The sequence below is a fragment of the Panthera onca genome, chromosome A2, assembly GCF_046562875.1.
Source record: "Panthera onca isolate mPanOnc1 chromosome A2, mPanOnc1 haplotype 2, whole genome shotgun sequence".
NCBI classification, from domain to species: Eukaryota; Metazoa; Chordata; class Mammalia; order Carnivora; family Felidae; genus Panthera; species Panthera onca.
Window position 1 is genome coordinate 82,411,877 of NC_138340.1, and position 25,653 is coordinate 82,437,529.

General features: G+C 42.6%; 1 protein-coding gene and 1 long non-coding RNA gene across 7 annotated transcripts in view; one reads left to right on the forward strand and one right to left on the reverse strand.

The window, feature by feature from the left end:
• The first annotated feature begins 2,365 nt into the window (after nucleotides 1-2,365).
• On the forward strand, nucleotides 2,366-14,994 carry LOC144615638 (uncharacterized). Its single transcript, XR_013554006.2, has 3 exons — nucleotides 2,366-4,191; nucleotides 9,664-9,817; nucleotides 13,242-14,994. It is a non-coding gene; the product is annotated as an uncharacterized LOC144615638 (long non-coding RNA).
• MAGI2 (membrane associated guanylate kinase, WW and PDZ domain containing 2) overlaps nucleotides 5,219-25,653 on the reverse strand; it is a 1,340,829-nt gene continuing 1,320,394 nt past the window's right edge. For 4 of the 6 annotated variants that reach the window (XM_078442525.2, XM_078442526.2, XM_078442524.2 and 1 more), the window contains one exon: nucleotides 5,219-8,161. In XM_078442525.2, the coding sequence (XP_078298651.1) occupies nucleotides 7,488-8,161 (674 nt within the window). In that variant the 3' untranslated portion in view covers nucleotides 5,219-7,487. The remainder of the gene's footprint in view (nucleotides 8,162-25,653) is intronic. The other 2 variants (XM_078442528.2, XM_078442530.2) reach the window with 2 other exon arrangements.

The following is a 25,653-nucleotide window of genomic DNA, read 5'->3' on the forward strand; positions in this document are numbered from 1 at the left end:
CCTTCCCTGCTTCTTTGTAGCTCTTATTACATGAAACTAGCCTTTATCCAGAGTGGTGCTCAAGTAACATCAAGCCAGTCTGATGGAGTATCTCCATCTTTAGTCTATGATTATTGGCTGGAGGAATATTTGCTTCTGGGTGACCTGAGAGCCCCTCACACTTTGCATGTGAAATGCTTAGCTTCCTGGTGGTTAAAACACTGTAAGCTTTCTGTGGGGTGGGTAGTGCCTGCCTAGTTCCTGGTTACAGTCTCAGACCTCTGCACTGTGCCTGGCACATGGCTAACACCTAATAACTATTGAATGAGAATCCCAGAACACCACTGAAAATGTTTACATATCCCTCAATTAATAATAACACGAGTAAAAAAGTGTACGTTTAGCAAATATTTACTGTATGCCAGGCTCAAGTCAGAGTCCCTGACTCTTTCTCAGCCTTGAGATGATTAAGCATGTGCCTGCTTTAAAATTGAGTAAGCTATTAATAGGTTTTTATGTATTTTGGGGTGTATAAGTTATTTTGTCACAATAAAAATATTGAAATTGGAGGTCCTGGGTATATGTCTGTGTATGCCTGTGTTCATATGCAAGTCTGTATGTGTGTGTACATGTGTGAGTGTATCTATATATATTATCTACCTATCTATCTACCTATCTTCTTTGTCTTGTAGCTGCTCCTTTGCCCACATTAGCCTGCTTTGAGTTACAGCTAAGGGCATCTCAGAGTTGCTAATCCAGATCAAGAAGCAAGAATCCAGGGATTCCTATTAATAAGACATAACACAGAAGTAATTGGAAGTATGCCGCTGAGTTCTATGACCCCTGCTAATCTTTCACATGTGAAAAGTGTGGCATACAGGACTATTGGTTTTGAAGTATCTCTTCTGTGATTTTCTCCATGTTCTGTGCAGCTGAACGGCCTGCAGCTCACTTTCATTCTCTTGTTAAGGACTGGAAGCATAAATTGATTCATATCTTTCCCAGTGGCTCCTGGACTTTAGACAGAAGTCAAATCTTTCCAGAATCCTTGCTTTCTGTAACAAGGCATTCTTTGCATCTGACAGTTATGTGGCTGTATTTATAATGCATAGGACGTTTTCCCTCCCAAATGGTCCCATCCTAGCCAATTACATCAGAATCTCTGGGAATCAGTCCCAGCAAGGGACTCCCCAGAGTTGGTCCCCAAATGTTTATCCTAGTCTCAGTCTCTCATCTGAACTTTATTCTCTTTGGAGCATGTCCATCTTTTTGGTCTATGATTATTGGCTGGGTAAGTATTTCCATCTGGGTGACCTGAGAGCCCCTCACAGTTTACATATCAAAAAAATGTAATGATGTCCCTTCTAGATCTAGTCCTCCTCTCATTTTCTTTTTCACTCAGGCTTGGAGCCTGTGACTGTCCCTGACTTTGTATCCAATAATTCTGAGGTCTGTTTGTTCTCCCTCCTCTAGAGCCCTATCTCTCCCCTCCATTCTGGGTGCTCAGGGCTTCTTATCTCTCACCTGATATTAGTGCCTGCCAGTATCCCTCATCTCTGCTTCACCCTGGACAGGACTGCCAGGACCTCCTTCCATAGCCAGGTGCTGGTTTTATCTTTTCTCTGCCCAGAAACCTTTAATAATTCCCCACTGTTCCTAATGGCATTTGTTATCTGCTTGAACCTACCTCTGTTTAATCTCTTCCCTTCCTCCCTCCCTTCCTGTTTCTCTCTCTCTCTCTCTCTCTCAAACACACACACACACACACACACACACACACACCCCACAGTCTTGGTCCAAATAAACAGTTCATGGTTTCTCTAACGTATCTCAAAGTTTCTTAACTCTGACTTTGCTCATGTTGATCTCTCCCTTCCACCGCATCTGCCTCTTGAAATCCTATCCACCCTCAAACCCAACTAAAATGCCACGTATCCAGGATGACTTCTGCCTCCTACTATTCCCACATCCTACTGGATCCGGCATTCCCATGTCACACACCCATTTCGTCTTGTGTTAATAGTCTTGGTCTCCTAACTAGATGACAGGCAACATGAGAATAGAGGCTGTGTTCTGTTCACCGGTAGTGTTTTATATATAGTAGACACTCCACGCTATTTATAAACTTTTGTGAAACGGAGTTAAGTAGGTTTGTCTTAAGGAGGGCCCCTTTTAGCACATGTAGCTCCCGAAATAATTTTATAAAATTCTACATCCCATTTCATTTTAAAGTTAACAGCCACAGTTTTTCACAAATTATTGCAAAGGCTGTATGTTCTCTTGTTTGCATGCGTCATAGATGTTTATTTAAACCTTGCATTTGCATATTCAACTCATTAATTTATGGAAAATACCTGCCACATAATCCAAGGGGCAAAGCCAGTCATTGTGGTCAAGCCAGACAAATAGCCATCACACGTTCAATCAGAAAAAGTCCGACTTTATTTTAAAATTCAAATAAATGTGACTGCTAAGTTTGTTTTTGTTTTTGTTTTTGTTTTTTTTTTTTTTTGAGTGCTAAGTTTTAGACAGGAACACTACCAGGGCTTCTGGATGAAGGAAGCCATTGCCCACTTGAATATTTCTTACCGAGGCTCTCTACTTTGATCTCTCCGATTCTTCTTCAGGAGGGCTGCTTTCTCTAATTGTCTCTTTGTTTCTACACCCCTAGGTAATGTACCAGAGTGAAAGGCAGGGCAGATGACAGGTTCATCCTGCTTCTCTAATTCAAAGGGTCCTTGCACTGGGCAGATGGCAATGGGGAACTGGCCATCCTCAGGTTTGAAATGCATAAAAATAGAAGTTGAATATCTGAAAATGAATTTCATTTAAGCTGTCCCTGCCTACGTACCCCCTAAAAAGTCTCTTTGTATCCCAGGAATGTGTGCTTCTCCACGTGAAGGCAGTTGACCTGGGATGAAACCACAGAGGGGGTTCAATTTCCCTTCACACAGATACACCTTGTTAGGGTTTTAGTAAATTTACCTTCCACTGAAGAAAGAAAGTCAAAGGTCACTTTGTTGCATCACAAGATTGCCAGGTTTTTCCAAATGAAATCACTCTTGGAGAGGCAGTTTCATCAGAAGCAAAGATCCCACCAAGCTATTAGAAAACACAGATGATGCCCATGTGTGGTCGCCAGTTCCCCTCCCCTGAGTGGCAGGACACACTTAAGTTTTTATGAAATCCCTGATAACTGAGCTGTTTAGGTGAAATATGCCACCAAATGCCCAGCAAGGGGTTGGTTTAATTCTGCGATGTTGCTCCATTGTTTATACTCAAATGCTTTCCACCCAGCTTTTACCACCAATAATCATAACCATAATCTTTACACATTTAATTGGTGCCCCAAATGAACTAGACACAATGCAGAACTCATCATTAGACTTAGGACCCTTACTATTCTTAGCCTCAGAAAGCACTCTTGTGATTTTACAGGCATCCTGTCTGGCACTGTGGTTGTCTGAAAAAGAATCTTGGTTAAGTCCAAGTTCTTCAGCAATTAGGTCATTTGATTTTGCCATGAGTTTGACCTGAAAAAGAGTAATATCACTAGGGTGGGGGAGATTCACCTTTGGATAGCCCCCAGCTTACATGGTTTGGGGCAAACTCACCAAGAAAGAATAGAAAATTTCAAATGGCTTCAGGGCTCTTGCAAGCTCTAGTTTCTTCACAGCAAATCCACCTCCAGTGCAAGAACAGCTATCAGGTTTCTGGCGGAGGGCCTCACGCTTTGAATACACATTTGAAGCTATTCCAGGCACGTACGGACTTACGAGCCACACGCTTTTCCATCCCTGGGGTCTGTATGATGCACTGCTTGGAAGGTGAATCAGACCCTGATAAAAGCAAGCGAGGGGTTCTCTGCTGAAAGTCTGGCCGTTCTTCCAAGAAAGAGGCTGCAAATTGGTGGGCTGTGGGCCAGACTGGGTCTGCAGATGGCTGCTTGTGGTAGTGTTTTGTCTTCTGGTTCAGTGTTTCTTAAAAATGTGCATTAAACTTGTCAAACTATAAAAACCACAAAATTGCAAATAAATAGCTGATTTTTTTTTTCTTTCCTTAAGAAACCAAAAGGCTATTCTACGGTGGACTTAGACCTGACAAAAGTGACAGCTTTAGAGGAGGGACATGTTTGTCCATTGGCCCAGTCTCCACCTGGTTCTCTTCATTTTTTCATATTTCCTGCCTGACCTTGGAGCCATTTGATTCATAGTAAGGCCCTTGTCCAGGCCTGGTGCCTTGCCTCTCAATGTTGTCCTGCTCTGTCCCTGTCCTAATCCCTTTGGTCTCTGATTTCTAATCTTTCCAATGTCCTAATTACTTCTAATGACTTTTGTATTTTTTTTCTTTTAAAATGGTAATTAGCTGTGTATCATTAATACGTGCAACCTGTTTTGTTAACTACATTGTTTTAGACGTCTTTTGATTTTTCAGCTTGTGCTTGCCTTCTTAGATTCGTTCATTTTATGAATGACACATATTTATTACAAATGCCTTAACTTTTGTGCTTGATTTCACACTTGGTGTCAGCTTCTTCCCTTTTCTAAAAGTGACACGTTTAATTTTTAAAAAATTAACAGTGAAGTAAAAGCAGTCAGTTTGGGAGTTTTAGGCCTCCTAGTGACATCACTGGGAGGTCCCAACAGGATTGGGATTGCTAACTGCTTCTCTGGATTGTGATCTCTGTGGTGGCCGCGTTGCAGTCCTCCCATAACCAGGTAGACGTCTCTCCCTAGCGTATGCTCTGCAATAAACTGCAGAGGGCATCTGGACTTCTACACTACTGTTCACTAAATGTTGACTTCTACATAAACTTCTCTGGATTTTACATGAAAAAATTTCAGAATTAAAAGGAAAACATGTGATGGGATATATTGTTGATTGATACCTGACATCCTTTTTGAAAAAAAAAAGGGCTCAGTATCAATCAGTGTAGCAAGCAACGGAAACATACTGCCAGTTCACGGATGGTGTAGTTAGCTGACAGACAAGTACCAACTAGAGAGTCTTTGAGAAAACTCTCCATTTACTTGGGCAAATAAAGTCAACAGTTTTTTTCTTTTTTTTTTTCTGTATAATTCCACTACATTTAGGTTCAGGTTTGAAAAAGGAGTCCTGTTTGGGGGCATTAAAATTACACTCTAAAAAAATCTATGAAAACTGCAGTTTAAAAAAAATTAACCCCCAGTAATTACTGACTTAAAATTAACACACAGCCTACATAGTTGGAAAAAGAAAAGATTTTTGGATATATATTTTATTTGACAGTGTTTTAGAATATCATACAGTAAACAAGATTTCTGTAAAAGTTAATTTATCCATAGTGGTGCGTTTCATAAAAATAGTTGCTCACTTACAGTCTTTCTGTGACTATTAATACATGGAATTATATTTATAGAGATACAGCTGTACAGGGTAAATTCACAGCTAACACTACACAGATATATTATTTGGAATGGGATTTAGATGATGTGCTGTCTTCACAGGTTATGGATTACAGCCGCATAAAGCAATTACTGCACGAGTAGTAGCTGTGAACTGTGCAAATTAGAATTTATGCAAGCGTAATCTCAACTTTTTTTTATCCTTTTGTAACACATGAAAAATAAAGGTCAGAGGATACAGTACTGGGACGTGCAGCTACACTACAGAAGCATTGTCCAAAACCAGATTCAATAAATTAATGGCAAACTATACTGGATTTCTAGTCCAGGGGAGAAAGACTAATTGAGATTAAACCCAAAGTATTGTAAACTGCTACATGTGTTTGTGCTTTTGTTTATGTTGAATGGATTCCATTTTTGGAAATTGCTTTTACAAGCTGCAAGATTCTTCACTTGAGGCTTTCAACCATATTCTCTTCTTGTCAAACAACGAAACTACTCCTATGCCTGATGGAAATTAAATGGCTAGTGCTCAGGTTACTGCAATTTACAGAGACGGAAAGAGTCAGCTGAGGGAGGCTATTATGTGTGACCCCGTGTGATGGACCTGATCTCCCGTTTTACTTATTTGACTACAAGTGCAGGGAGGTGAGGCTTATTTGCATTTGAACTCCTGTAAGGGGCAGAATATGGGAAGGATGCAGCCTCATTCATTCAGGACAAATTAAAGAGAAACTGCCCTCAGAAACATTTTGCCTTTTTAATATGTGTAGCTACAAATCAGTACCAATGGATAATTAACTGAGGGTAACATTTTACAAAGAAATATTAAAACGGCAGGGAAAAAAGAATTTTACTAGGGAATCAACCATAGATTGATGAAGATAAACGGAAACACCTAGAGGTTGCTAAAGAAATTAAAAAATGACAAAGAATACAAAGACAAGAAAGCAAACCAAATGAAAATAAAAGGAGAAAGACTAAAGAACAATAAGCAGAAAAGAATGCTAAAAGGTTCACATTCTTTGATGAAAATAAATTGGTCATAATGATTTTTTAATATCAGGGATTCATTATAATCTGAGAAATACAGGAGAAACACTTTGTCTCTGCTCTATCAAAGTGAAAATGAAGCAATGGAAAGAGGATTAAAAAGACAATAAAATAAGTGAAAAATAACACTGCTGTCAAAGAAGCTACTATCTCTGCTAGCCTGAGACAATAGGAAAGCCTTTTCATAAAGGAACTGCAGCGTTGCCAATCTTGATTAAACAAATTGTGGTCCTTCAATTATAAAATGCGTATTTTAGATGAAAACCAATTAAGATCTCTGAGCTAAACTGCAAAATTCTGACTTATGGCAATCTGTTCCCTAAGATACAATTTTCAAACCTTTTTTTTCCTATCACTGAAAATGTACAGAAATATGATTTGATCACAGAAATGGCAGTAAAAATGGCATCACACCAATGAATTCACTAGATTTCTAACTCGTCCTGCAGTACGCAGGGAACGTTGCAGCTAATACCGGTGATGGATGCCACGAGTGAGCCATGGAAACAGGTCATGGGTGAACAGTTCTGAATGTTTCAAAGAAACCTTTTAACCCCTGTCTAGATATGTCGAGAACAATTTATTTACAACTCTTTAGATCAATTAAAAGATATAATCTTGTCTCAGTTTCAGCTTGCTCCGTGCAGTTTGATTTTTAAGGCGATATTCCAGTTTGTGATTGCTCTTAACTTGTCCAGTTTCTTGATATAAAGTTTGGATGGCATCCAAATCCTTCATGCAGTGGGGGTAATTTTTTTTTCTTTTTTCTTTTTACTAAAGCTACACTGCACTGTCTCTCTGTGATGTTCTTCACGTTATTTTGGTTCTTCCATAGCTGCCAAAGCCCCCAAAATGGAACCAGGGGCTTTAGGATCAGTTTAGGTCTGCGCGTGGACGCTGTACGGCCCATGCTCGTTGGACACGTGGGACTTCACGTCGATGCTCCCAGGCCTTGGTGCCTCGTGGATCTATGCGTGTGACAGTGAAAATAAATTAAAACGCCGTGAGACGGAACCTAAGAAGAAAGGCCTGCAGGCGTCGAGGCGGGGCGGCGGGCTGCTGCCGCGCGGCTCATCTGCCCGCAGCCGAGGCGCCGGGCTTCAGGACGCCCGGCAGCTTGTCGGAGCCGGGCACTTTCCAAGGCCCCGGCGCGACGGCGGCTTTGCGCGCAGGGGCGCCCCCCGGGGGCCGCGCGCCCTGCCGGGGCCCCGCGCGCGCGCCCGCCCTGCCCTCGGCCTCCCGCGCGCCCGGGCGCTCCGCGCCACCGCCACGGCCCGGGCCCGCGAACGCGGGCGCAGCCCCGGGGCCTTCGCGCCGGCCGAGCTCGGGGCCCACCGCGGCGCGGGGCCCCTCCTTCCCGCCGGCCCGCGCCGCGTCCGCCGCGTCCGCCGCCGCGGGCCCGGGCGCCCTGGCCTCCGAGGAGGGCCTGCCGGCCTCGGGCCGCCCCTGGCCGCCTGGCGCCTCCTCGAGCCTCGGCCGAGCGGCCCTCTGCGGGCTGGCCGAGCGCTCCCTCTGCTCCCCGAGGCGCTGCTTCTTCTGGCCGCCGGCTGAAAGCTCCTTTGGTTTCCTAACGTCGTGTTCCCTTTTGATATCCCAAGTTGGGTCTGGGCCTATCTGGTGGGAAGGGTCGGAGGGTGGGGCTGGATGTGATGGAGAGAATGGAGAGAGGACGTCTTCGAGGGAGACGCCTACTTCCGGCAGACCTGGGGAGGCGGCAGCGGGAGAACTCCAGCAGTTGGGTTCGTCTGTGGGACAGGAAGCACAGGCGTTAGGAGGCGCGCCTCGCAGCCTTTCCACGCTCCCGCGACCTCTCTCTCTCTCTCTACCTTAGGGACGAGAGCAGGCGGCCAGGGGCGACTGCTTTCAAGGTCCCAAGCCACCGCCGTTCCCACCCTCACTGCCAACGGGGCAGCCGGCCGTATCCCCGGGGGTTCTGTGTTCCCCGACTCATCTACCCCACCTCCTTCCCTCATTGATGGATCAGGGAGGTCATTGCTAACTAAGGTCGGGCCTGATCCGTCCCTCCGCCTTGGCCCCTTCTAGCTTCCTGGGGTGCCTTCAGGTCTGACAGCCCCGTGTGGATATCTGGCTTGGCAACTAGAGTATCAGTGGTTCTCAAACTCGAGTTACACATCTGAATCACCTGGGGTAGTTGTGAAAAATACAGATTCCCAGGTGGCTAGTCCCAGAGAATTCCGTAGCTTGGGGCCCAGTAATTTCTTTGCATTTTTAACAGGCACCGGATGATTCTGAAGATGGTCTGAGAACCAAGCTTTGAGAAACACTGGTCTGAATCCTCTGGAAGAAGTTGGGACAGTGACTTTCAACCGTTAGGTGTCACTCAAAGCATAATTAGCTACCACCAGATGCTCTTGGAATTTGGATAAATTCATCAAAAAAAATTTACTGTTGTCTTTTGGAAATCACAGTCCTTAATTCTTTTGAATAATCCTGACATTATAGCAGGGCCAGATTTAGAGAAATTCTTTCTTTCTAGGAAGCCTAGTTTCAACATTTATTTGGGGTTTAAGATCTCCCTACTTTGAGAAAGGACTTGAGACATTTATAACAACACACATACAAAATAGAATGATAAAAATGAGAAACGATTTTTTTTTTTTTAAAGGTCAGAGGCCAAGTAGGAGGACAGATGTGTTAGGAATCTGGGATGAGTTAGTTACTACTATGAGCACTAAAGTTTCTGACCACTAAAGCAAAATTAAAGCAGGAAAATCCAATACAGTGATCCTTGGATGTTTGTTAGGAGTATGTCCCCCAAACCTTTGGAAATCCTCAGATTTTGGACTGTCTTTCTAGGGCGTAAGTTTTCTCCACAGAACAGGTACACCGTCATGAGTGGGAACAAGGAGACCACATTGAAATCTGAATGGTGGGTGGCAGGAGAGGCTCTTCACTAGCCCCAGAGATTCTGTCCCACATACCAGCCTCAGTGCCTGTGGGTCAGATTCCCACCACTGGAACATTATGTGTCACAGACAATTAGAGGCTCTTATTCAGACTTAATCTGTGAATGTCAAGGGTCTACTTTAAAATTTGAGAATTCTTATCTGGTACCTTTGATGCTGATTTATAAAGAGATAAGGAGAAGATAAAGGCAGTGGGGTTGATAGTTCCAGAAATTCTGGTCACCTGTACAATATCAAGTCAGTTATAAAAAGTTTCTCCTTTGATGTGAAATTTGAATGGAGTATTTTAGGGCATAATATTCTCTTCCTTCTTTTCATAGACATATCCATTATCATGTTCACATGAGTAAAAAGCAAAAAGTCCTGGAAAAGCATGGGAAAACCTGGAATCTAATCCTGCCTCTGGCATTTACCAAGATGGGGTTTGAGATCAACTACTTGATCTCTCTGAGCCTCATTTTCTCCCTTTATAAGGTAAGGATGAAATGTTTACCTCACAGAGATGAGACTTGCACTTTCAAAGGGAAAATCACTTTGCAATGGGAGGACTATAACGATTTTATACACATAGTTGAGTCAGATTTTTCTTAGATGTCCCAGTTGTGACCCACTTACAAACTGGGCCGCATTAACTAGTATACAGCAGGTGACGTTTTGAGTAAGTGCCAGTAAATCAGCCATTCCCATATGCTGTGATTCCCATGTGCTGTGTTGCTCTACCCCGGGTAGACTTGGCTACCTCGAGGAATATTCTAAAATCCTCAAATGCAAATGTTTTCATTGAAAATTGGAGTATGTTCTGATTCTGGCTGGGGTAGCGTCTGAAAATGAAACCGTTAGAGCAAATGATAGTCCGTGGCAATTCCATCATACAGGAAGATATTGCCTGAAAGAGTTAAATGTGGTTTCCAAAAGGCCTAACTAGAGTGTCGTTGTGCAATGGTAATCTCTAGCTTGGACCGTGATAATGATAGTTCACTTTTAATATCTTTCTCCACCATTCCTCCCACCCCCACCTGGGCCAATTCCATCACTGTGGCAGAGTCAATTAGCTGGCCTTGAATTACTGTGAGATACAGGGAGGCTGATATTATTCACAGCATTTCCTGAAGGAGGAATTGGAGCAGAGAGAGGTTAAGTAATTTGACCAAGATGACAAAATGGGTCAGCCAAGAGTAAAATGTTGGGTTTCTTTCCTCTTTTGCACTTAGAAAATTTTCCTAACATCTTGCCTTGCAAATAGGATCAAAGCATGTGAAATGGACATGCTCAATGGCCACTGCTGACCAACAGGGACTAGACCCCCTCACTGAACAGAATACTTAGCATTTATTTCTGAACATCTTACTTGTGATAATAAACTAGAAGGTGAAATCATTCAAAATACAAAGCACAAAAGAATACCTCTTATGATAAAAAGATTTCTCAAGTGTTTGTTTATAGATCATTAAATTCTTAGTGGGAGAAACTACATGCTAAAATATTCCAAGCTACTACTGACTGCGAGTATTAGTCAGAAATTAAAATGAACTAGATCTTAACATAAAATGACTTAAAGAATGGACATTTGTATAAGTGGCTTAATAGTTTTCATTTTTCTGGACAAGAATTCTCCATCTGAATACTAGCCATGAGGTGTCTGCACGAGGCAGGAGCCTGCAAAGCTGTGTATAAGCGCCAAGGGCAGCAGACAGCCCCTCCCCCACCTTGCCCTTTCACTGGCCTCATCCGGGTGACAGGAACCCTGGTGGTCAGGAAGAGTCCTACTCTAACATTTCAAACTCCAGTTTTCATGAAATCTTGATACACAATAACCAGAAGAAGCAACCATATTTTGTTCTGCTTCCTTCAAACCTTATTTTCCTCCTGGCTCCTTCCCCCTTCTTTTTTTTTCTCCAACCCGGCCACCGCCTAAAGCATGTGATTGTGTTCATTTGCTGAGTCGATGCCCAGGAAGATGAGCTGCCCACATTCTTCCTGTCTGAGATGTTCTAACCAGAACCGGAAATAACAGAGATGCATCCTAGGAAGACAAAATCAGCCATGTGGGCCTGCGGGAGTTTCTGCAGCCCCATTGTCCAAACAGTGTTCCCAGCCCAATGGGCTGAAATCAGAAAGGAAAAAGCCTCTTATTCCAACCTGACTTCCTCTACCTGCTCTTGTCCAGGTCACCAGTGATCTTTCTATTGGCAAGTCCAGAGGCCATCTCTCTGTATTCATCTTAATGCTTTATCTCACCACATTTCACTGCCAGAAACAAAGCCAACTCTGGGCTCCCATGACACTCTGTTCTCCTGTTGTTTAGACTCTCTCTTTGGCAGTTCCTTCTCAATTTCCTCTTCTTTTACTTGACCTCTAAATGTTGGCATTCCTCAGGGGTTGGTCTTAGGTCATTTTCTTTCTTTATAGTGTCTCCTAGCTATTCTCCTCTATTCATGTGGCTTTTATACAACAGCAATACTCCTGAATGTTTCTGCTGAGCTCTATGCTACGAGCTCTGGGCTGGTGTGTCCACCTGTCTATTTGCTGTCTCCACTCGGATCATTCACTGGCATCTTCATTTAACAGGTCAAAAGTGGAAATCTTTTCTCCCCAAGCCTATTCTGCACTCTTTCCTCATTTCCCCATCTTGGTGAGTGGCACAACTATCCCCTGGAGTCATGCTTGATTCCTTTCTCTCCCTCACCTCACAAATACAATCCACCCACAAGTCTTATCAGTCTTATCTTCAAGTATACTTGGACTCTCACCACCTGAGGTCAAGATTTAGGGCACTCCCTAGAAGGACTGCAACCAGTGTGGGCTGCCCAAGATAAACACAGTTAAAAACAGCCATGGGCGTGCCTGGGTAGCCCAGTCGGTTAAGTGCCTGACTTTGGCTCAGGTCATGATTTCATGGTTCGTGGGTTCCAGCCCTGCATCAGTCTCTGTGCTGACAGCTCAGACCCTCGAGCCTGTTTTGGATTCTGTGTCTCCCTTTCTCTCTGCCCCTCCCCCATTCACACTCTGTCTCTCAAAAATAAATAAACATTAACAAGAACTTAAAAAAAAGACCGTAGTGTGGACCTCTTTCATAACCCCTTGGCAATACTGTTGAAGACAGAGAATTCAAAAATGAATTTCAGTGCTGTTCAGACAAGAGAAGTGTAGGATACACACCCTCTCCTGAGCTCAGAGCTCAGGACAACTAACCTAGTTCCCATAACCAAGGATGTATGTTCCAAGCCACTGTTTCTCACAGGGCTACTCCCGTAATCCACTCTTCTCTTTACTTCCAGTCTCGCCTACTACTAATTATTCTCCATACGGCACCCACAAGAATCTCTTTGCGACACAAAGTAGACCATGTCATTCCTTTGCTTAAAACTTCAGTGGATTCTCAATGCTGTTAGATGAAAATGCAAAATTAATATCATAACCCACAAAAGCCTGCGTGATCTGGCCCCTGCCAGACTCCTCAGCTTCATCCCCATTTATTTTCTATTCTCCACCCACACTGGTCTTCGTTCAGTTCCTAAATGCACCAAGCGCCTTCTCTATTCTGGGATATCATTACTGATTCTTCTGCCCAGAAGGTTCTCCCCCCAACTATTCACATGGTGAGTTCTTTTTTATTCTTTAGGTCACTTAAATATCACCCTAGAGGACCCAATCCAAGGTAGATATTGTGCTGTCCTCAAGAGGATCTTGCTTTTATTTCCTAATAGTAATTATAACTTGTAATTATATATCTGCCTGCTTATTTGATTAATATCAGTTTCAACTACTAGGTGGCAAATCTTCACGAGGGCAATGGCCACCTTGGTCTTGTTTATCACAGTGGGAATTACTAGTGTTTGACACAGTGATAAAGGCTCAGTGAATATTTGATGAACAAATCAACCTGTTCCACACACAGAAATGGAAGACTTGAAACCAGATGCCTACTTGAGCAAATACTTCAGAGAAGATCTTCATTTAGAGGATAATCAGCAAAAAAAGGTTTGTGTCTATGACTTTTATCAGTTTTCAGAGGGGGAGGATGGTGGTGAATTGCTAGTGTGTATTTGAAGTGGGAAGGGAAATCAGTAAGTTTGGGGCAGGAGTGCAGAGGGAGGACGGCAGCCACAGAAAGGGCACTAGGAAGAGTTCTTGGCTTTCATCAGTGGTCCCTGGGATGGAGAGAGATAGAGAAGCTCTATCTCAGTTTAGTTCTAAACTAAAGAGACATAGAGAAGCTCTGGATGGAGAACAGGCAGTTTAGTTCTCCTGACTTTTAACAGATGTTCTTTCCCTTGTTAATCTTCTCAGCCATGATGATGTTGCTTAAAGGAGCTTTATCTCTGGGGAGTCATTACTCACTATGCCAGTGAATGTTCAGATGAACCACAGGCAAGACGGACCCTCAATAGCTCACACTCTATTGGGGGGCATATGCAGGTCCCCATCCTAAGTTAGGATTAAGTTTCTTCCCCTTCTTATTGTTGGTTCCAGTCACTTTGGATCTCTCCTAGAAAATAGACTGATTAGGGGTGCCTGTGTGGCTCAGTTGGTTAAGCAGACTGACTCTTGATTTTGGCTCAGGTTCTGATTTTGTGCTTCATGAGATCGAGCCCCGTGTGGGCTTTGGATTCTCTCTTTCTTTCTTTCTCTTTCTCTCTGCCCCTCCCCCACTCTTTCTCTCTCACTCTAATAAATAAATACTTAACAAAATAGACTGATTAATATGTAATTACATATTATTAGTATATATGTACACAAATCATACACACACTCATACACATACTGTTATCTTTGAGTTAAAAGATGTGTGATCTCTTGACTTTATCTTGTAGGAACCCAGCAATATTGACAAATAAAATGTTGTATTGCACTTCATGTGCCTGAGATTAAAAAAACAAGCAAACAAAAAAACCTCATCTACTGTGTTTCAACAGCTTGTTTCTTTTATGGAATATAACTCAAGTGACGGTAACCAGAGAAGTGACCCACTAGGAAGAGACTACTTATTGCCATAAATAAGTATCTGCAGGGGTGCCTGGGTGGCTCAGTCAGTTGAGCGACCGACTTCAGCTCAGGTCATGATCTCACGGTTTGTGAGTTGGAGTCCCGTGTTGGGCTCTGTGCTGACAGCTCAGAGCCTGGAGCCTGCTTCTGATTCTGTGTCTCCCTCTCTCTCTGCCCCTCCCCGACTCATGCTCTGTCTCTGTCTCAGAAATAAACATTAAAAAAATAAGTATCTGCACTACTGGTTTTCCTAGGTGGTTCTTATCTCCAGCAAAAAAAAAAAAAAAAAAAAAAAAAATTGTGCAGGAGAAGAAAATGTAAGGAAATCAAGGAAGAGTTAATTTTATCCTGTGCAGAAGGGTGAGGGAGACACCATAGAAAGGAGCCAGGGATTGCTGCAGAGGAAGGAGGGCTTGTCTCCTGCCCCACACCTCACCTAATAGCCCTAGTGTTTCCAGCTTTGGGCTGATTGGTTCCCACACTTCTCTCCTCCTCCCAACACAGGGCAGGTATGCAGAGCTAATGGCTGCCTTTTGGATTAGTGTTCAGGAAAGTCACAATAGTATTACCACTATTGTATGACTCATAACAGCAACAGGGAACATTGAGTGAGGTGCTTCCTAGATACATCACTCTTCTAATATATTTACCCACATGCAAACTTGTACGTTTTACATACAAGTAAACATACAAGCCTGTTCCAGGCTACCTAGCTGGTCAGGAATGGAGCAGGTTGTTGAATGACTTTCTCAGTTGGGTGGTAGTCTATAAACTCAGCTGAAACACTATCACTAGACTCCTTTGCTATCCTCTATTTTGATTGTGAAATGGGGCTCATCTCTTCTTCTGGGGCAGTAGCAGAGAAACTTCTATCTCAAGTGAGTCTGTCAGAGGCAAATCCATCGTTCTTCCAAATGGAGACTCTGAAATGCCATTTGTGTTTGAACCTTGGACACAGAAGGGTGGGCACCATAGTTAAGGTGTTGATTTGTGGAAATGCTGGAAATATGAGCTAGAATTGGAAGATAATGAAATTAGACTTCTTAAGAGCAGGGATAATACTACATACTTCAAAAAAGACCCTCACAGTGTCACACTTTGACCTGGACTGAATTGAAAATACTCCCACTAGATATTGGAAAACACTGGGTCAGTTTGAGACATACTTTTACTGCTCAAATGAATAAAATCATTTTGCAAAGAGATCCATGGATTTGGTAAGTGTTCCTTCTTCTTATGAAAACCTTTCCTATTGCAACCTATAGTTGGCTGGGTTAGAGGATACTGATGTGGCTATACTGAACTACAGTCTCTTGTATTTTAGAATATTATAGGAAAATATAAAAAATGATTACAGTAGATCAAAGGACAGTAATGTGAAGTCATTTGGTGTTCAAAAGAAAAATCTTTTAAAGATGTGTCCAAACCATAATGGTTCATTTGGATCTGTTCAACTATCACTAAGGCGATTGCTTTTTGTAACAAAATACAAAGAAAAATGTGCCTTTAAAAAACTTCTGAACACATTAATTATTTTACTTTGCTTCTGCTCTTTCTGAAGCATTGCTTCCTGAGGCATTGTTAATGGCATTCAAACATGTATTTGTTTCATCTTTCTTACCAGAGAGATGCAAACGAGGTGTTAGAAACATCAATAACTTTAAAAATCGTGACCCTATTTGGTTACTGCTGCTTCACATTTATACTCATTTTAAGAGCAGCAGTACACCTGTGGCAAACTTGACCTCCAGGGCTGAAGGGGCTATTGATAATGGAGCTACTGTTTACTGAGTGCTTCATCTGTAACAGGAACTGTGCCCTGTGTGCCACATAGAGTATCTTTTCATCCTCACAATGGTCCTGAGCAATATGGTGCTATTATCCCCACTTTACAGATGAGGAAACTGAGGTTTAGATACCTTAGTCAATTTTCCAGGACCACTCAGCTGGTAAGTGAGAATCAGGACACCTGACTACATAACTCCAGAGCCCAAGCCCAAGCCACTATTCTATTTTGGTGCTTTCTAACTTTTTCCACATCAGGACACACGTAGAAAAATATATTATTTAGTGCATTAGAGTAAACAGATGGAAATGATCAAGGTCTGAAAACACCAGCCAAGCCCTTCTATATGCCCCCAGGGCCAAAAGGAGTTGATATCTTGATGTAACCTATCAGAAGTGTGTCATGGAGAACAGATTAGGAAACTCAGTTCTGTTTTTCAATGAGGGAAAATCTTGATGACTCACATTGACCTGGGAATGTGGGGATGCTCAGGAATCACTCTCAATTAGTAAAATATCTGCATTCCGGGATATATGAAAAATATGTTGGTTTGTTTATTTTATGGATGTTTTGGAGAGCAACACATTCTCTCACATTGAAACACAGCAACACATTGAAAAGAAGAACATTCTTCTTTTCAAATAAAATCTTAAATGAAACCCACTATGTAAACAAATAAAAATGGAACCACTTTGGTTAGGTGAGGTGGATCCAAAGCCTCTTGCCATTCACCCACCTCCCACCTGTGCTGGGCTATTTGTTTTTGTGGGGTTTCTTGGTAATAAAACCCTCTTCTGCACTCCTTAATCCCCATCCCCTATTCCACCCATCCCCCACCCACCTGCCCTCTGGTAACTGTCACACCTGAACTGGTCTTTAGGCCCTTTCTTGGGAAACTTGAAGCTCCAATAGACAGTTTGAAAATCACTACATGAAGAAGAGGTGTCTCCCAAAGCCCCTGTTAAAATGCAAAACTCCCCAAGCAGGAGTGGGAAGAGGAGAGAGTCAGGGAAGATTTCTGTGATAGATTTTTTTTTTTTTTTTTTCTACATGTTAGTAGCTGGGAGTTGGACTCCAGAGAAGGGAGACAAAGCACAGGGAAGTTTTGCTGGAGAAAGGGGATGGAAGTGTCTGTACCACAGCTGGCAAGCACAAACTACCTTTCCATAATTTGGCTGGTGCTGGTTTACTCAGCCAGAGCCTCAGCTGACAGTTCACAGTCCCACTGAGCCAGCAGTGGCCCTCCCAGCCCTCAGGAAGGATAAGTCAGCAGTTAGTGGAGGAAGGAGTATCAGTGACAGGCCAGGCTCAAACCCTCGTACTGCCACTTGGTGTGAACTTGGGCAAGTCATTTAACCATTCTAGCCTCAATTTCTCAGGGAACTGGAAAACTGAGAGTTAAGGAATAACATCTGCCCTGCTTCCCTCCCAGGGCTGTGATCAAAGGAAACAATACATAAATGGATGTCTATATACATATGGGCCATTGTATTAATAGTTAAACCCAATTTTTAGAAAGGGCAAAAGATTTGAATTTTCACTTCACTAAAGGTGATATTTGAATGGCAAATCAGCACATAGGATGATGCTCAACATCCCCAATAGCAAAATGCAAATTAAAACTACGGTGAAATACCACTACACATCTATTAACATGGCTAAAGTGAAAACCAAAACCAAACAACAACCTGAAAATAACTGGCAAGGACGTGGAGCCACCAGAACCGTCACATGATTCTGTTGGAAATGAGAAGTGGAACAGTGCCACTTGGGAAAACAGCTTAGCAGTTTCTTAAAAAGTGAAACATTTAGTTACCCTACCACTCCGCAATCCTGCTCTGAGGTATCCACACAAGTGAAATAAAAACTTAGGTCCACACAAAAACCTGTATGTGAATTTGCCTAGTGGCTTTATTCTTATTCACCAAAAACTAGAAACAACCTGAAGGTCCATCATCTGGTGAATGGATGAACACACTGTGGCACGATGGATAGTCTCAGCCATGAAATGGAACAAACTATTTATCTGCCCAACAGCATGAGTGAATCTTAGTTGTGTCATGCCAAATGAAAGATGTCAGCTCCAAAATTTTATATTCTGTATGATCCCCTTTATATGACATTCTCAAATATTAAAACTAAAGGGGCAGAAAACTGATGAGAGGTTTCTAGAAGTTTGGGGTGGGGAGAGGCTACCACGGAAAGAATGGGAAAATTGTGGGGGATGCTGGAACTGCTCTGTATCTTGCTTATGATAGTGATTATATAGCCGTATGGATTTTTCAAAACGAGTGGAACTGTATACTGAAAAGGGCAAATTTTACTCTTTGTAAATTATACCTCAATTTTTTTAAGGATCTTTTTCTTTTCTTTCCTTTTCTTTCTTTCATTCTTTCTTTCTTCCTTTCTTTCTTAATGTATTTTTTTAATTTACATCCAAGTTAGTTAACATATAGTGCAACAATGATTTCAGGAGTAGATTCCTTAATGCCTCTTACCCATTTAGCCCATCCCCCCTCCCACAACCCCTCCAGTAACCCTCTGTTTTTTCTCCATATTTATGAGTCGCTTACGTTTGTCTCCCTCCTTGTTTTCATATCATTTTTGCTTCCCTTCCCTTATGTTCATCTGTTCTGTGCCTTAAAGTCCTCATATGAGTGAAGTCATATGATATTTGTCTTTCTCTAATTTCACTTAGCATAATACCCTCTTGTTCCATCCACGTAGTTGCAAATGGCAAGATTTCATTCTTTTTGATTGCCAAGTAATACTCCATTGTATATATGTACAATATAAGGAATATTATAACCTTAACCTCATTAAGGTTAAGGTTATAATAATAATAACCTTAATAATATTATAATAATATTATATTTTTATATTATATTAATATTATATTAATTATATATTAATATATTAATTAATTAATATATTAATATTATTATATTATTATAATAATAACCTATAATAATATTATAACCATAACCTCATTAAGGAATTTACTCCTGAAATCATTGTTGCACTATATGCTAATTTGGATGTAAATTAAAAAAATAAAATTTAAATTAAAAAAAAAAGAAAATTATGAAAAAAACCCAACTTACTCATTTCTGATCACAAAATACAGGGAAGCAGCAAGGGCAATGCTTGTAGCCTCTTGGTTCTAGGTCTTCCCAGCCTATGCACGATGATGAATACCTTTGGACCACACCAGGCTCACACTCCCCCGCAAGCACCTTCCCATATTCTAGCAGCTGCAGAGTATTGTGTACAACCACTTGAGAAGTTAGTTTCAAACAGATGCCTCACTCACAATGCAGAGTCCCCTCCAATTACAGTTTTCCAGCTCATGTTTGCAAATACTGAAACTGAAGTAACTATGGTTGTTCCTGCTATTGATCTTCTAAAACTCTCTCATAAACAAGTAGGTCACAGACAAATTATGCCTTCACAGATCTTACAGATGTGTAAAGTGACTTTTTAAAGAGAGGTCTTTCTTACATAGGAGTGGTGACTAAGCCCTTTCTGTGTCCCCAGCCTTCTAAACCCTGGATGGCAGCTCTTGGATCCCCCAAATCCCAGGGCGGTAATGGAGGAAGGGCAGGTCAGGCCCAGCATGAAGAATAAACAATATTTACTGTGTTCAGACTGGGAGTCATAGGGTTTTGAGGGTCTCTGTAGATTGGTCATGTTTCTTCTCCATCTTCTTTTTGGTTTGTTTCCATAACCTCATGAGCTGTTCTAACGAATCTTGGCCTTCTCTTTCCTCTCCTCGTCCAGGGTGGCTGTCACCTCTTGGTACTTCCAGCCAATGTTGTGAGCCAGGCATCCCAGATGGACAAACTTTTATGGACGAGACACAGTCTCCAGGGCAGCAGTAAACATCAACTGACTTTTTCTTGTCAGAGGGTGGTGGGCTCCCATCCAACAGCCTGAGGCGGTCAGAGCCACCTGGCCTTCTTCATCTGGTGGGCAGAGGTCTCTACTGTTCGCCCAAAGATGTGGTAGGGGCCCAGGACCAGTTGGTGTCCGTACACTTGCTGAGGAAGGCCAGGTATTTTAAATTGTTTCTATAGAAATTTCCAGAAAAGCTCATTGTCCTCACAGTGGACAACCACCACCTTCCAAGCCAGCAGTACCTGCTTGACAATGATGAGCCATGACGGGTACCTAGAGGCCCAGGAGGTAGCCTCAGTCATCAAGCATGAGACCTGCCTTTCTGCCATTTTTGGAAGATGCCTCCATTTGGATGCCTCCAAATTTTTTAAAAACTTCCATTCAACATACTTTTGTTGACACCTACTACTTACATTATAGAGGAAGTCTATGCACTGAAAAGGCAGCTGTGAAGATGGCAATATTTCTATCTTCATGGATCTTACTATCATAGTGAAAGAGACAGAAAATTAATATATAAATAGGTAATAATAAGCCTGATAATAAGTACAACACAAGAAAATAAGGTAACGTGAGAAAGTAGAGAGATATGGGGTACTATTTTATTTTATTTATTTATTTTTAATTTTTTTGATGTTTATTTATTTTTGAGAGAGAGAGAGAGAGTGCAAGCAGGGCAGGGCAGAGAGAGAGGGAGACACAGAATCTGAAGCAGGCTCCAGGTTCTGAGCACAGAGCCCAACGCAGGGCTTGAACTCACAGACCACAAGATCATGACCTGAGCTGAAGTCAGACACTTAATGGACTGAGCCACCCAAGTCTCCTGGGGTACTGTTTTAGATAAGGTGGTCAGGGAAAGCCTATCTGATGAGCTGACACTGAGAGGGGAATTGAATGTTGGGTAGCAAGTCATGTGGGGACAGATGGAACATGTGCAAAGACAAGGCTTGGCATGTTGGCAGAATGGTAAGTAGGATGTGGAGGCAGAGGGGGCAAAGGCAAGATCAATTGGGGCTTCAGTGAGGAGTTTGAATTTTACTCTAAGTGTTCTGGAGGCCATTGGATGGTCTCATGAAGGGGGATATTTTATTCTATTTATTTATTTTTATTTATTTATTTTTTAAAGTTTATTTATTTTGAGAGAGAGAGAGAGAGCATGAGCGGGGGGAGATGCAGAGAGAGAGAATTCCAAGCAGACTCCATGCTGACAGCACAAAACCTGACATGGTGCTGGATCCCATGAACTGTGAGATCATGACCTGAGCTGAAATCAAGAGTTGGACACTTAACCAACTGAGCCTCCCTGGCGACCCTAGGGAACATTTTAAAAGGCTAACATGGCTGCTGTGTGCAAAATAAATTGCAGGCAGAAGCCAGACATCAGTCAGGAAGCTATTGTGGTCGCTCAGGCAGGACATGATGGTGGCCTAGGCTTGGCAGGTGGTGAGAAGGGGCTAGATTCATGAAATGTTTTGAAGACAGAGTAGGCTGGACCTGCTGATGGAGTGGATATAGGGTGTGAGGGAAAAGGAACAGTCAAGGAGGACCTGAGGTTTTCTTTTGTCTTTATTCATCAGAATATGTGCTGACCTTCAGGCAGGCGTGTGCTAGGCACTGGAGATGTGAAGATGAACAAGACATGATTAGTGACTCCAGGAACTCATCGTGTACAATTTCAGAATTCTGGACTTCCAGGGGCAAGTACGGAGTGCTGTGGGGTGGGCACATGAGAATCAATTGTTCTGTATTTGGGACGTGGAGAGGGCTTTAGTTTGAGTTTAAAGGGAGCATAGACACAGAAATAGAGAAGACTATCCCAGAAAGTGGGATCAGCAAGTGCTGGGTGGATTGTGGGAATGGTGAGGGGTGTCTGGGATAGCAGAAGAAGAGATAGCTGGGAGAGCAGGTTGGGGAGAACTTCACCGGAAAGAGAGTTGGGAAGCTTTTAAGCAGGAGGGTGATAGGGAGGATCTTCCTCCTTATCTAACAGGTTGAGTCATTCACTGATACTGACAAAGGAATTATACTTGAACTAACACTTAACTAACTGCATGTTGCTTTGATCAGAGTATCATGTTGTTTTAGATTCTTTTATAAGTAAATCAAATTTCCTTTTCTCTTATTGGTATTGGCAAGCAGAAGCATGATCACTCTTTGGCTGAGAAATACTATTAATCTTGCTGTAAATGAATATTTATTCAATTATCTACTCTGTGCCAAGCAACTGTGTCGACTGCTGGGAATTCAGCATGAACAAGATGACATTCTTGCCCTTACAAAGCTTGTTATATGAAGTAGATATAGAACAAATGATTTCAAATGTGATGGATCATCAAAAGAAAAGTTTTTTAAAAAGTAAAGGGTGCTACAGAAGCATTTAATGGGGTGCTAACCTCATTTAGGAGTTCAGGGAGGCCTCCCTGAGCAAATGGTCTTGAAGTGAAAACTAGATCGATTAAAATTTTATTATTAGCAGCAATGTCATCCACTATTTCTTCAATAATTAGCCTTTTTTTTCAAGTCGTTGCTTCTCTTCTGCTTTGAATCATGCCTACTTCTTGCCTAATGTGAAGAGAGAGAAAACCCAAATCTTTCACTTTCACATACCCCAAATTAAACTTTTCAGTATATTCCAGAGTGAGCCCCACAATTTGGACTTCCCTGCATTCACACATTCACACCCTCATTCCTGTGTGCTTGGCACTGGAGGGGACTCCAGATAGACTCCCACGGTGCAAACCCAGGACGTGAGCTGTAGGGTGACCTGAGATGAAGTGACAATGAGCTTCCTCATTTGAAGGACATGCAGAGGAACATGGAGTTCATTCAGCAGATGTTGGAGACTCACTGGAGAGTCTGAGTCGGACTTTGTAATGTCAGGATTCATGAACATGGGAGACAGGAAAGAGAATTGAAATCTAGAGTTGAGGCAGCATAGATTTGTATTTTAGCTTTACTACTGACTAGCCGTGTAGCTTTGGGCAAATGACCCAACTTCTCTGCACCCAAATGATACATTATCTACCTTAGACATCTGTTGTGAAAATTAAAATCACCCAAACTTTTGTAAAAGCTAAGTGAGTATCTACCATTTTGGGGCACATAGTAAGCACTTGTAAATAATAGTGATAATAATAAACAAACAAAACAAACAAAAAATCCAGCTAACATTTGCTGGGCATTTACTCTTAATGCTAAATGTCGTGCATGCATTCTGTCATTCAAATTGCACAACAAAGCACCTGAGAAAGGACCAGAGCCCAGGAGGCATTCGGATAAAAGGAACTGTCATGAAGGATCCCTGCTGGGATCACAGGCCTGACCCTGAACTTAGGACCCCAAGGGCTGCTGTAAGCTTAGCAGCATGTCCCCAGTTATTGCACCCTTTTTTCCCCATCAGGCAGCTGATAACGCCAGAGAACTCTTACTCCCTGCCTATTGGTTTGTGAAAGCCTCCTGCATCTCCTCTGCTCTGATAGTCAAGAACAAATGATGATACTATTTGAAACCATCTGAGCCCTCATTCATGTTCATGTTATAGTTCCCAAGGAGTGTGGGGGGCAAGGGTCTGTGTGGCACAGGGCATGGATTGGTGGGAAGGGAGGGAGTGACAGGAGCCTGGGCTTGACAACATTAGAGAGACCAGCTGAAGACAGAAGGCAGTCTGGGTGGGAGGGAGATGGGTGGGGCTGTGGGAAGTAGTGAGTCCGCCTCATCTTAATTTTTTTTTTTAACACTTATTCATTTTTGAGAGAGAGACAGAGTGTGAGCAGGGAAGGGCAGAGAGAGAGAGGGAGACACAGAATCTGAAGCAGGCTCCAGGCTCTGAGTTGTCAGCACAGAGCCCAATGCAGGGACTGTGAGATCATGACCTGAGGCGAAGTCAGAGGCTTAACTGACTGAGCCACCCAAGCGCCCAGAGTCTGCCTCACCTTGAAAAGGAGAGTTTGGGCTGGGTTTTCATTAATGCTGCCTATGAATTTTCATTTTTGCAAATAAAGTCTCAGAACTTCCTAGAAACAAACCAATGGGTATCAATTTCTGTAGCACTTAGGGCTCATACAAAATGTCCTATTTCACACGGGTTTAATTTCATTTTAGCAAAAGGTAAGGCTGTTTATTGAAGACATTTCTCCAGAAATAAAGATGAACGGAGGAAAAAAACCCGACACTCTATTGAACTATCACTGCAGATGATGGTTCATCAGGGCCTGGGATTTGTACAGGTCTGTGCACTTGCAGAAAAACCCTACTGTGCCAGCTTGCTCCGCCGAGTGCTCGGGCAGCAGCCTAAACAAGGGGCTGCAGACAGGCAGGGGAGCCAAAGGCTGGCTTGGGAGGAGGATATTGGCAATTGGGTGCAGAGGGTGAATTGTTGGCAGCAGTGCAGACTCAGACATGAAGGCCAAATTTGTGCAGCAGGCTCCCTTCTGAACAATACACATCTGCTGAAAGAGGAGGACCCAGTTCCTGGGCTGTGTGCACATTTGCAGCCTAAACGCTTGGCTCTTTGTCTCTTCAGCTTCAGTATCACCTCCTCCGAGGTCTCACTCACCACCTTGTCCAAAGTGGTTATTTTCTGGTGCAGCTCCTTAGTCTCGTTCACAACATTGACTACAATTTATTTGTGTGTCTCTCTTGCTAGAATATAAATCCTATTTGACACAGACTGTGATCTGTCTTGTTTGCTGTTGCAACTTAAGTCTCTGACAGTACTGGGTGCATACTACCAAGTATTCAATAAATATCATTTGGATGAAAAATAAATAGATCAGTCAGAGATCACTCATTCCCCTTTCTTGAAAGTGGCATAGCAGCCAACTCTAGTAATTTCCAGAAATGTGGAGAAACCTGGTATATTTGTAGTAAATGAATGTGAATTGCAGGGGAGCAAGATTTACCACCCCAAAATGTGTTTCTTTGGCATGAGGATTATTTTAGGGTGACTATTTTTGAGAAACAAAGACTCAAGAAGTTTTTCTTTCTACCTGCCCCCCTAAACTGCCCCAAAACATTTAGACAGGGGAGGCTGCAACAAAAAGAGAGCTATCACCAGAGATGCGGTTCTTTTATATCAGAAAGACTTCTCAGTGTGTCATGGCAAACATCTGCTCTTGCTGTCTTTCTGTGAATTGTCTTCGTCTCCCAACCCCTCTACCCTCTTCTCCTTAGCTCAGGTAGCATATAAGCCTCATTTGCCTGGCTGCCTGTGGATCTCGTGTTCTCTGGGACCCCCTACATATATGATTGAATGTGTTTTTCTCCTGTTAATCTGTCTCATGTCAATCTGATTAGACCACCAGAAGAATCTAGAAGGGTAGAGAAAAAATTTTCCCTCCCTGACAGTTGGCAGGATTTACTTCATGGTGTGGACACTGCTCGTTCTGAGGCTGCTATAGCTGAGACATCCTGACACCTCGGACAAACAGCATCAGAAGGTAAGAATTCTTACCACAAGGGTTTCCTGGATCTCTGCTGACAGGGTCTGTTGGAAGCAAGCATGATGAGAGTCCCCGCCCCCCTTTTCCCCACCCCCTAAATTTAGCTTAGCAGGATAAAGTATTTGTGGAACTAGTTTCTTGGACATAGGCACTGTAGTTAAAATTTGGTAATGAGTACCCTTGACTTTTACCCATTGTTT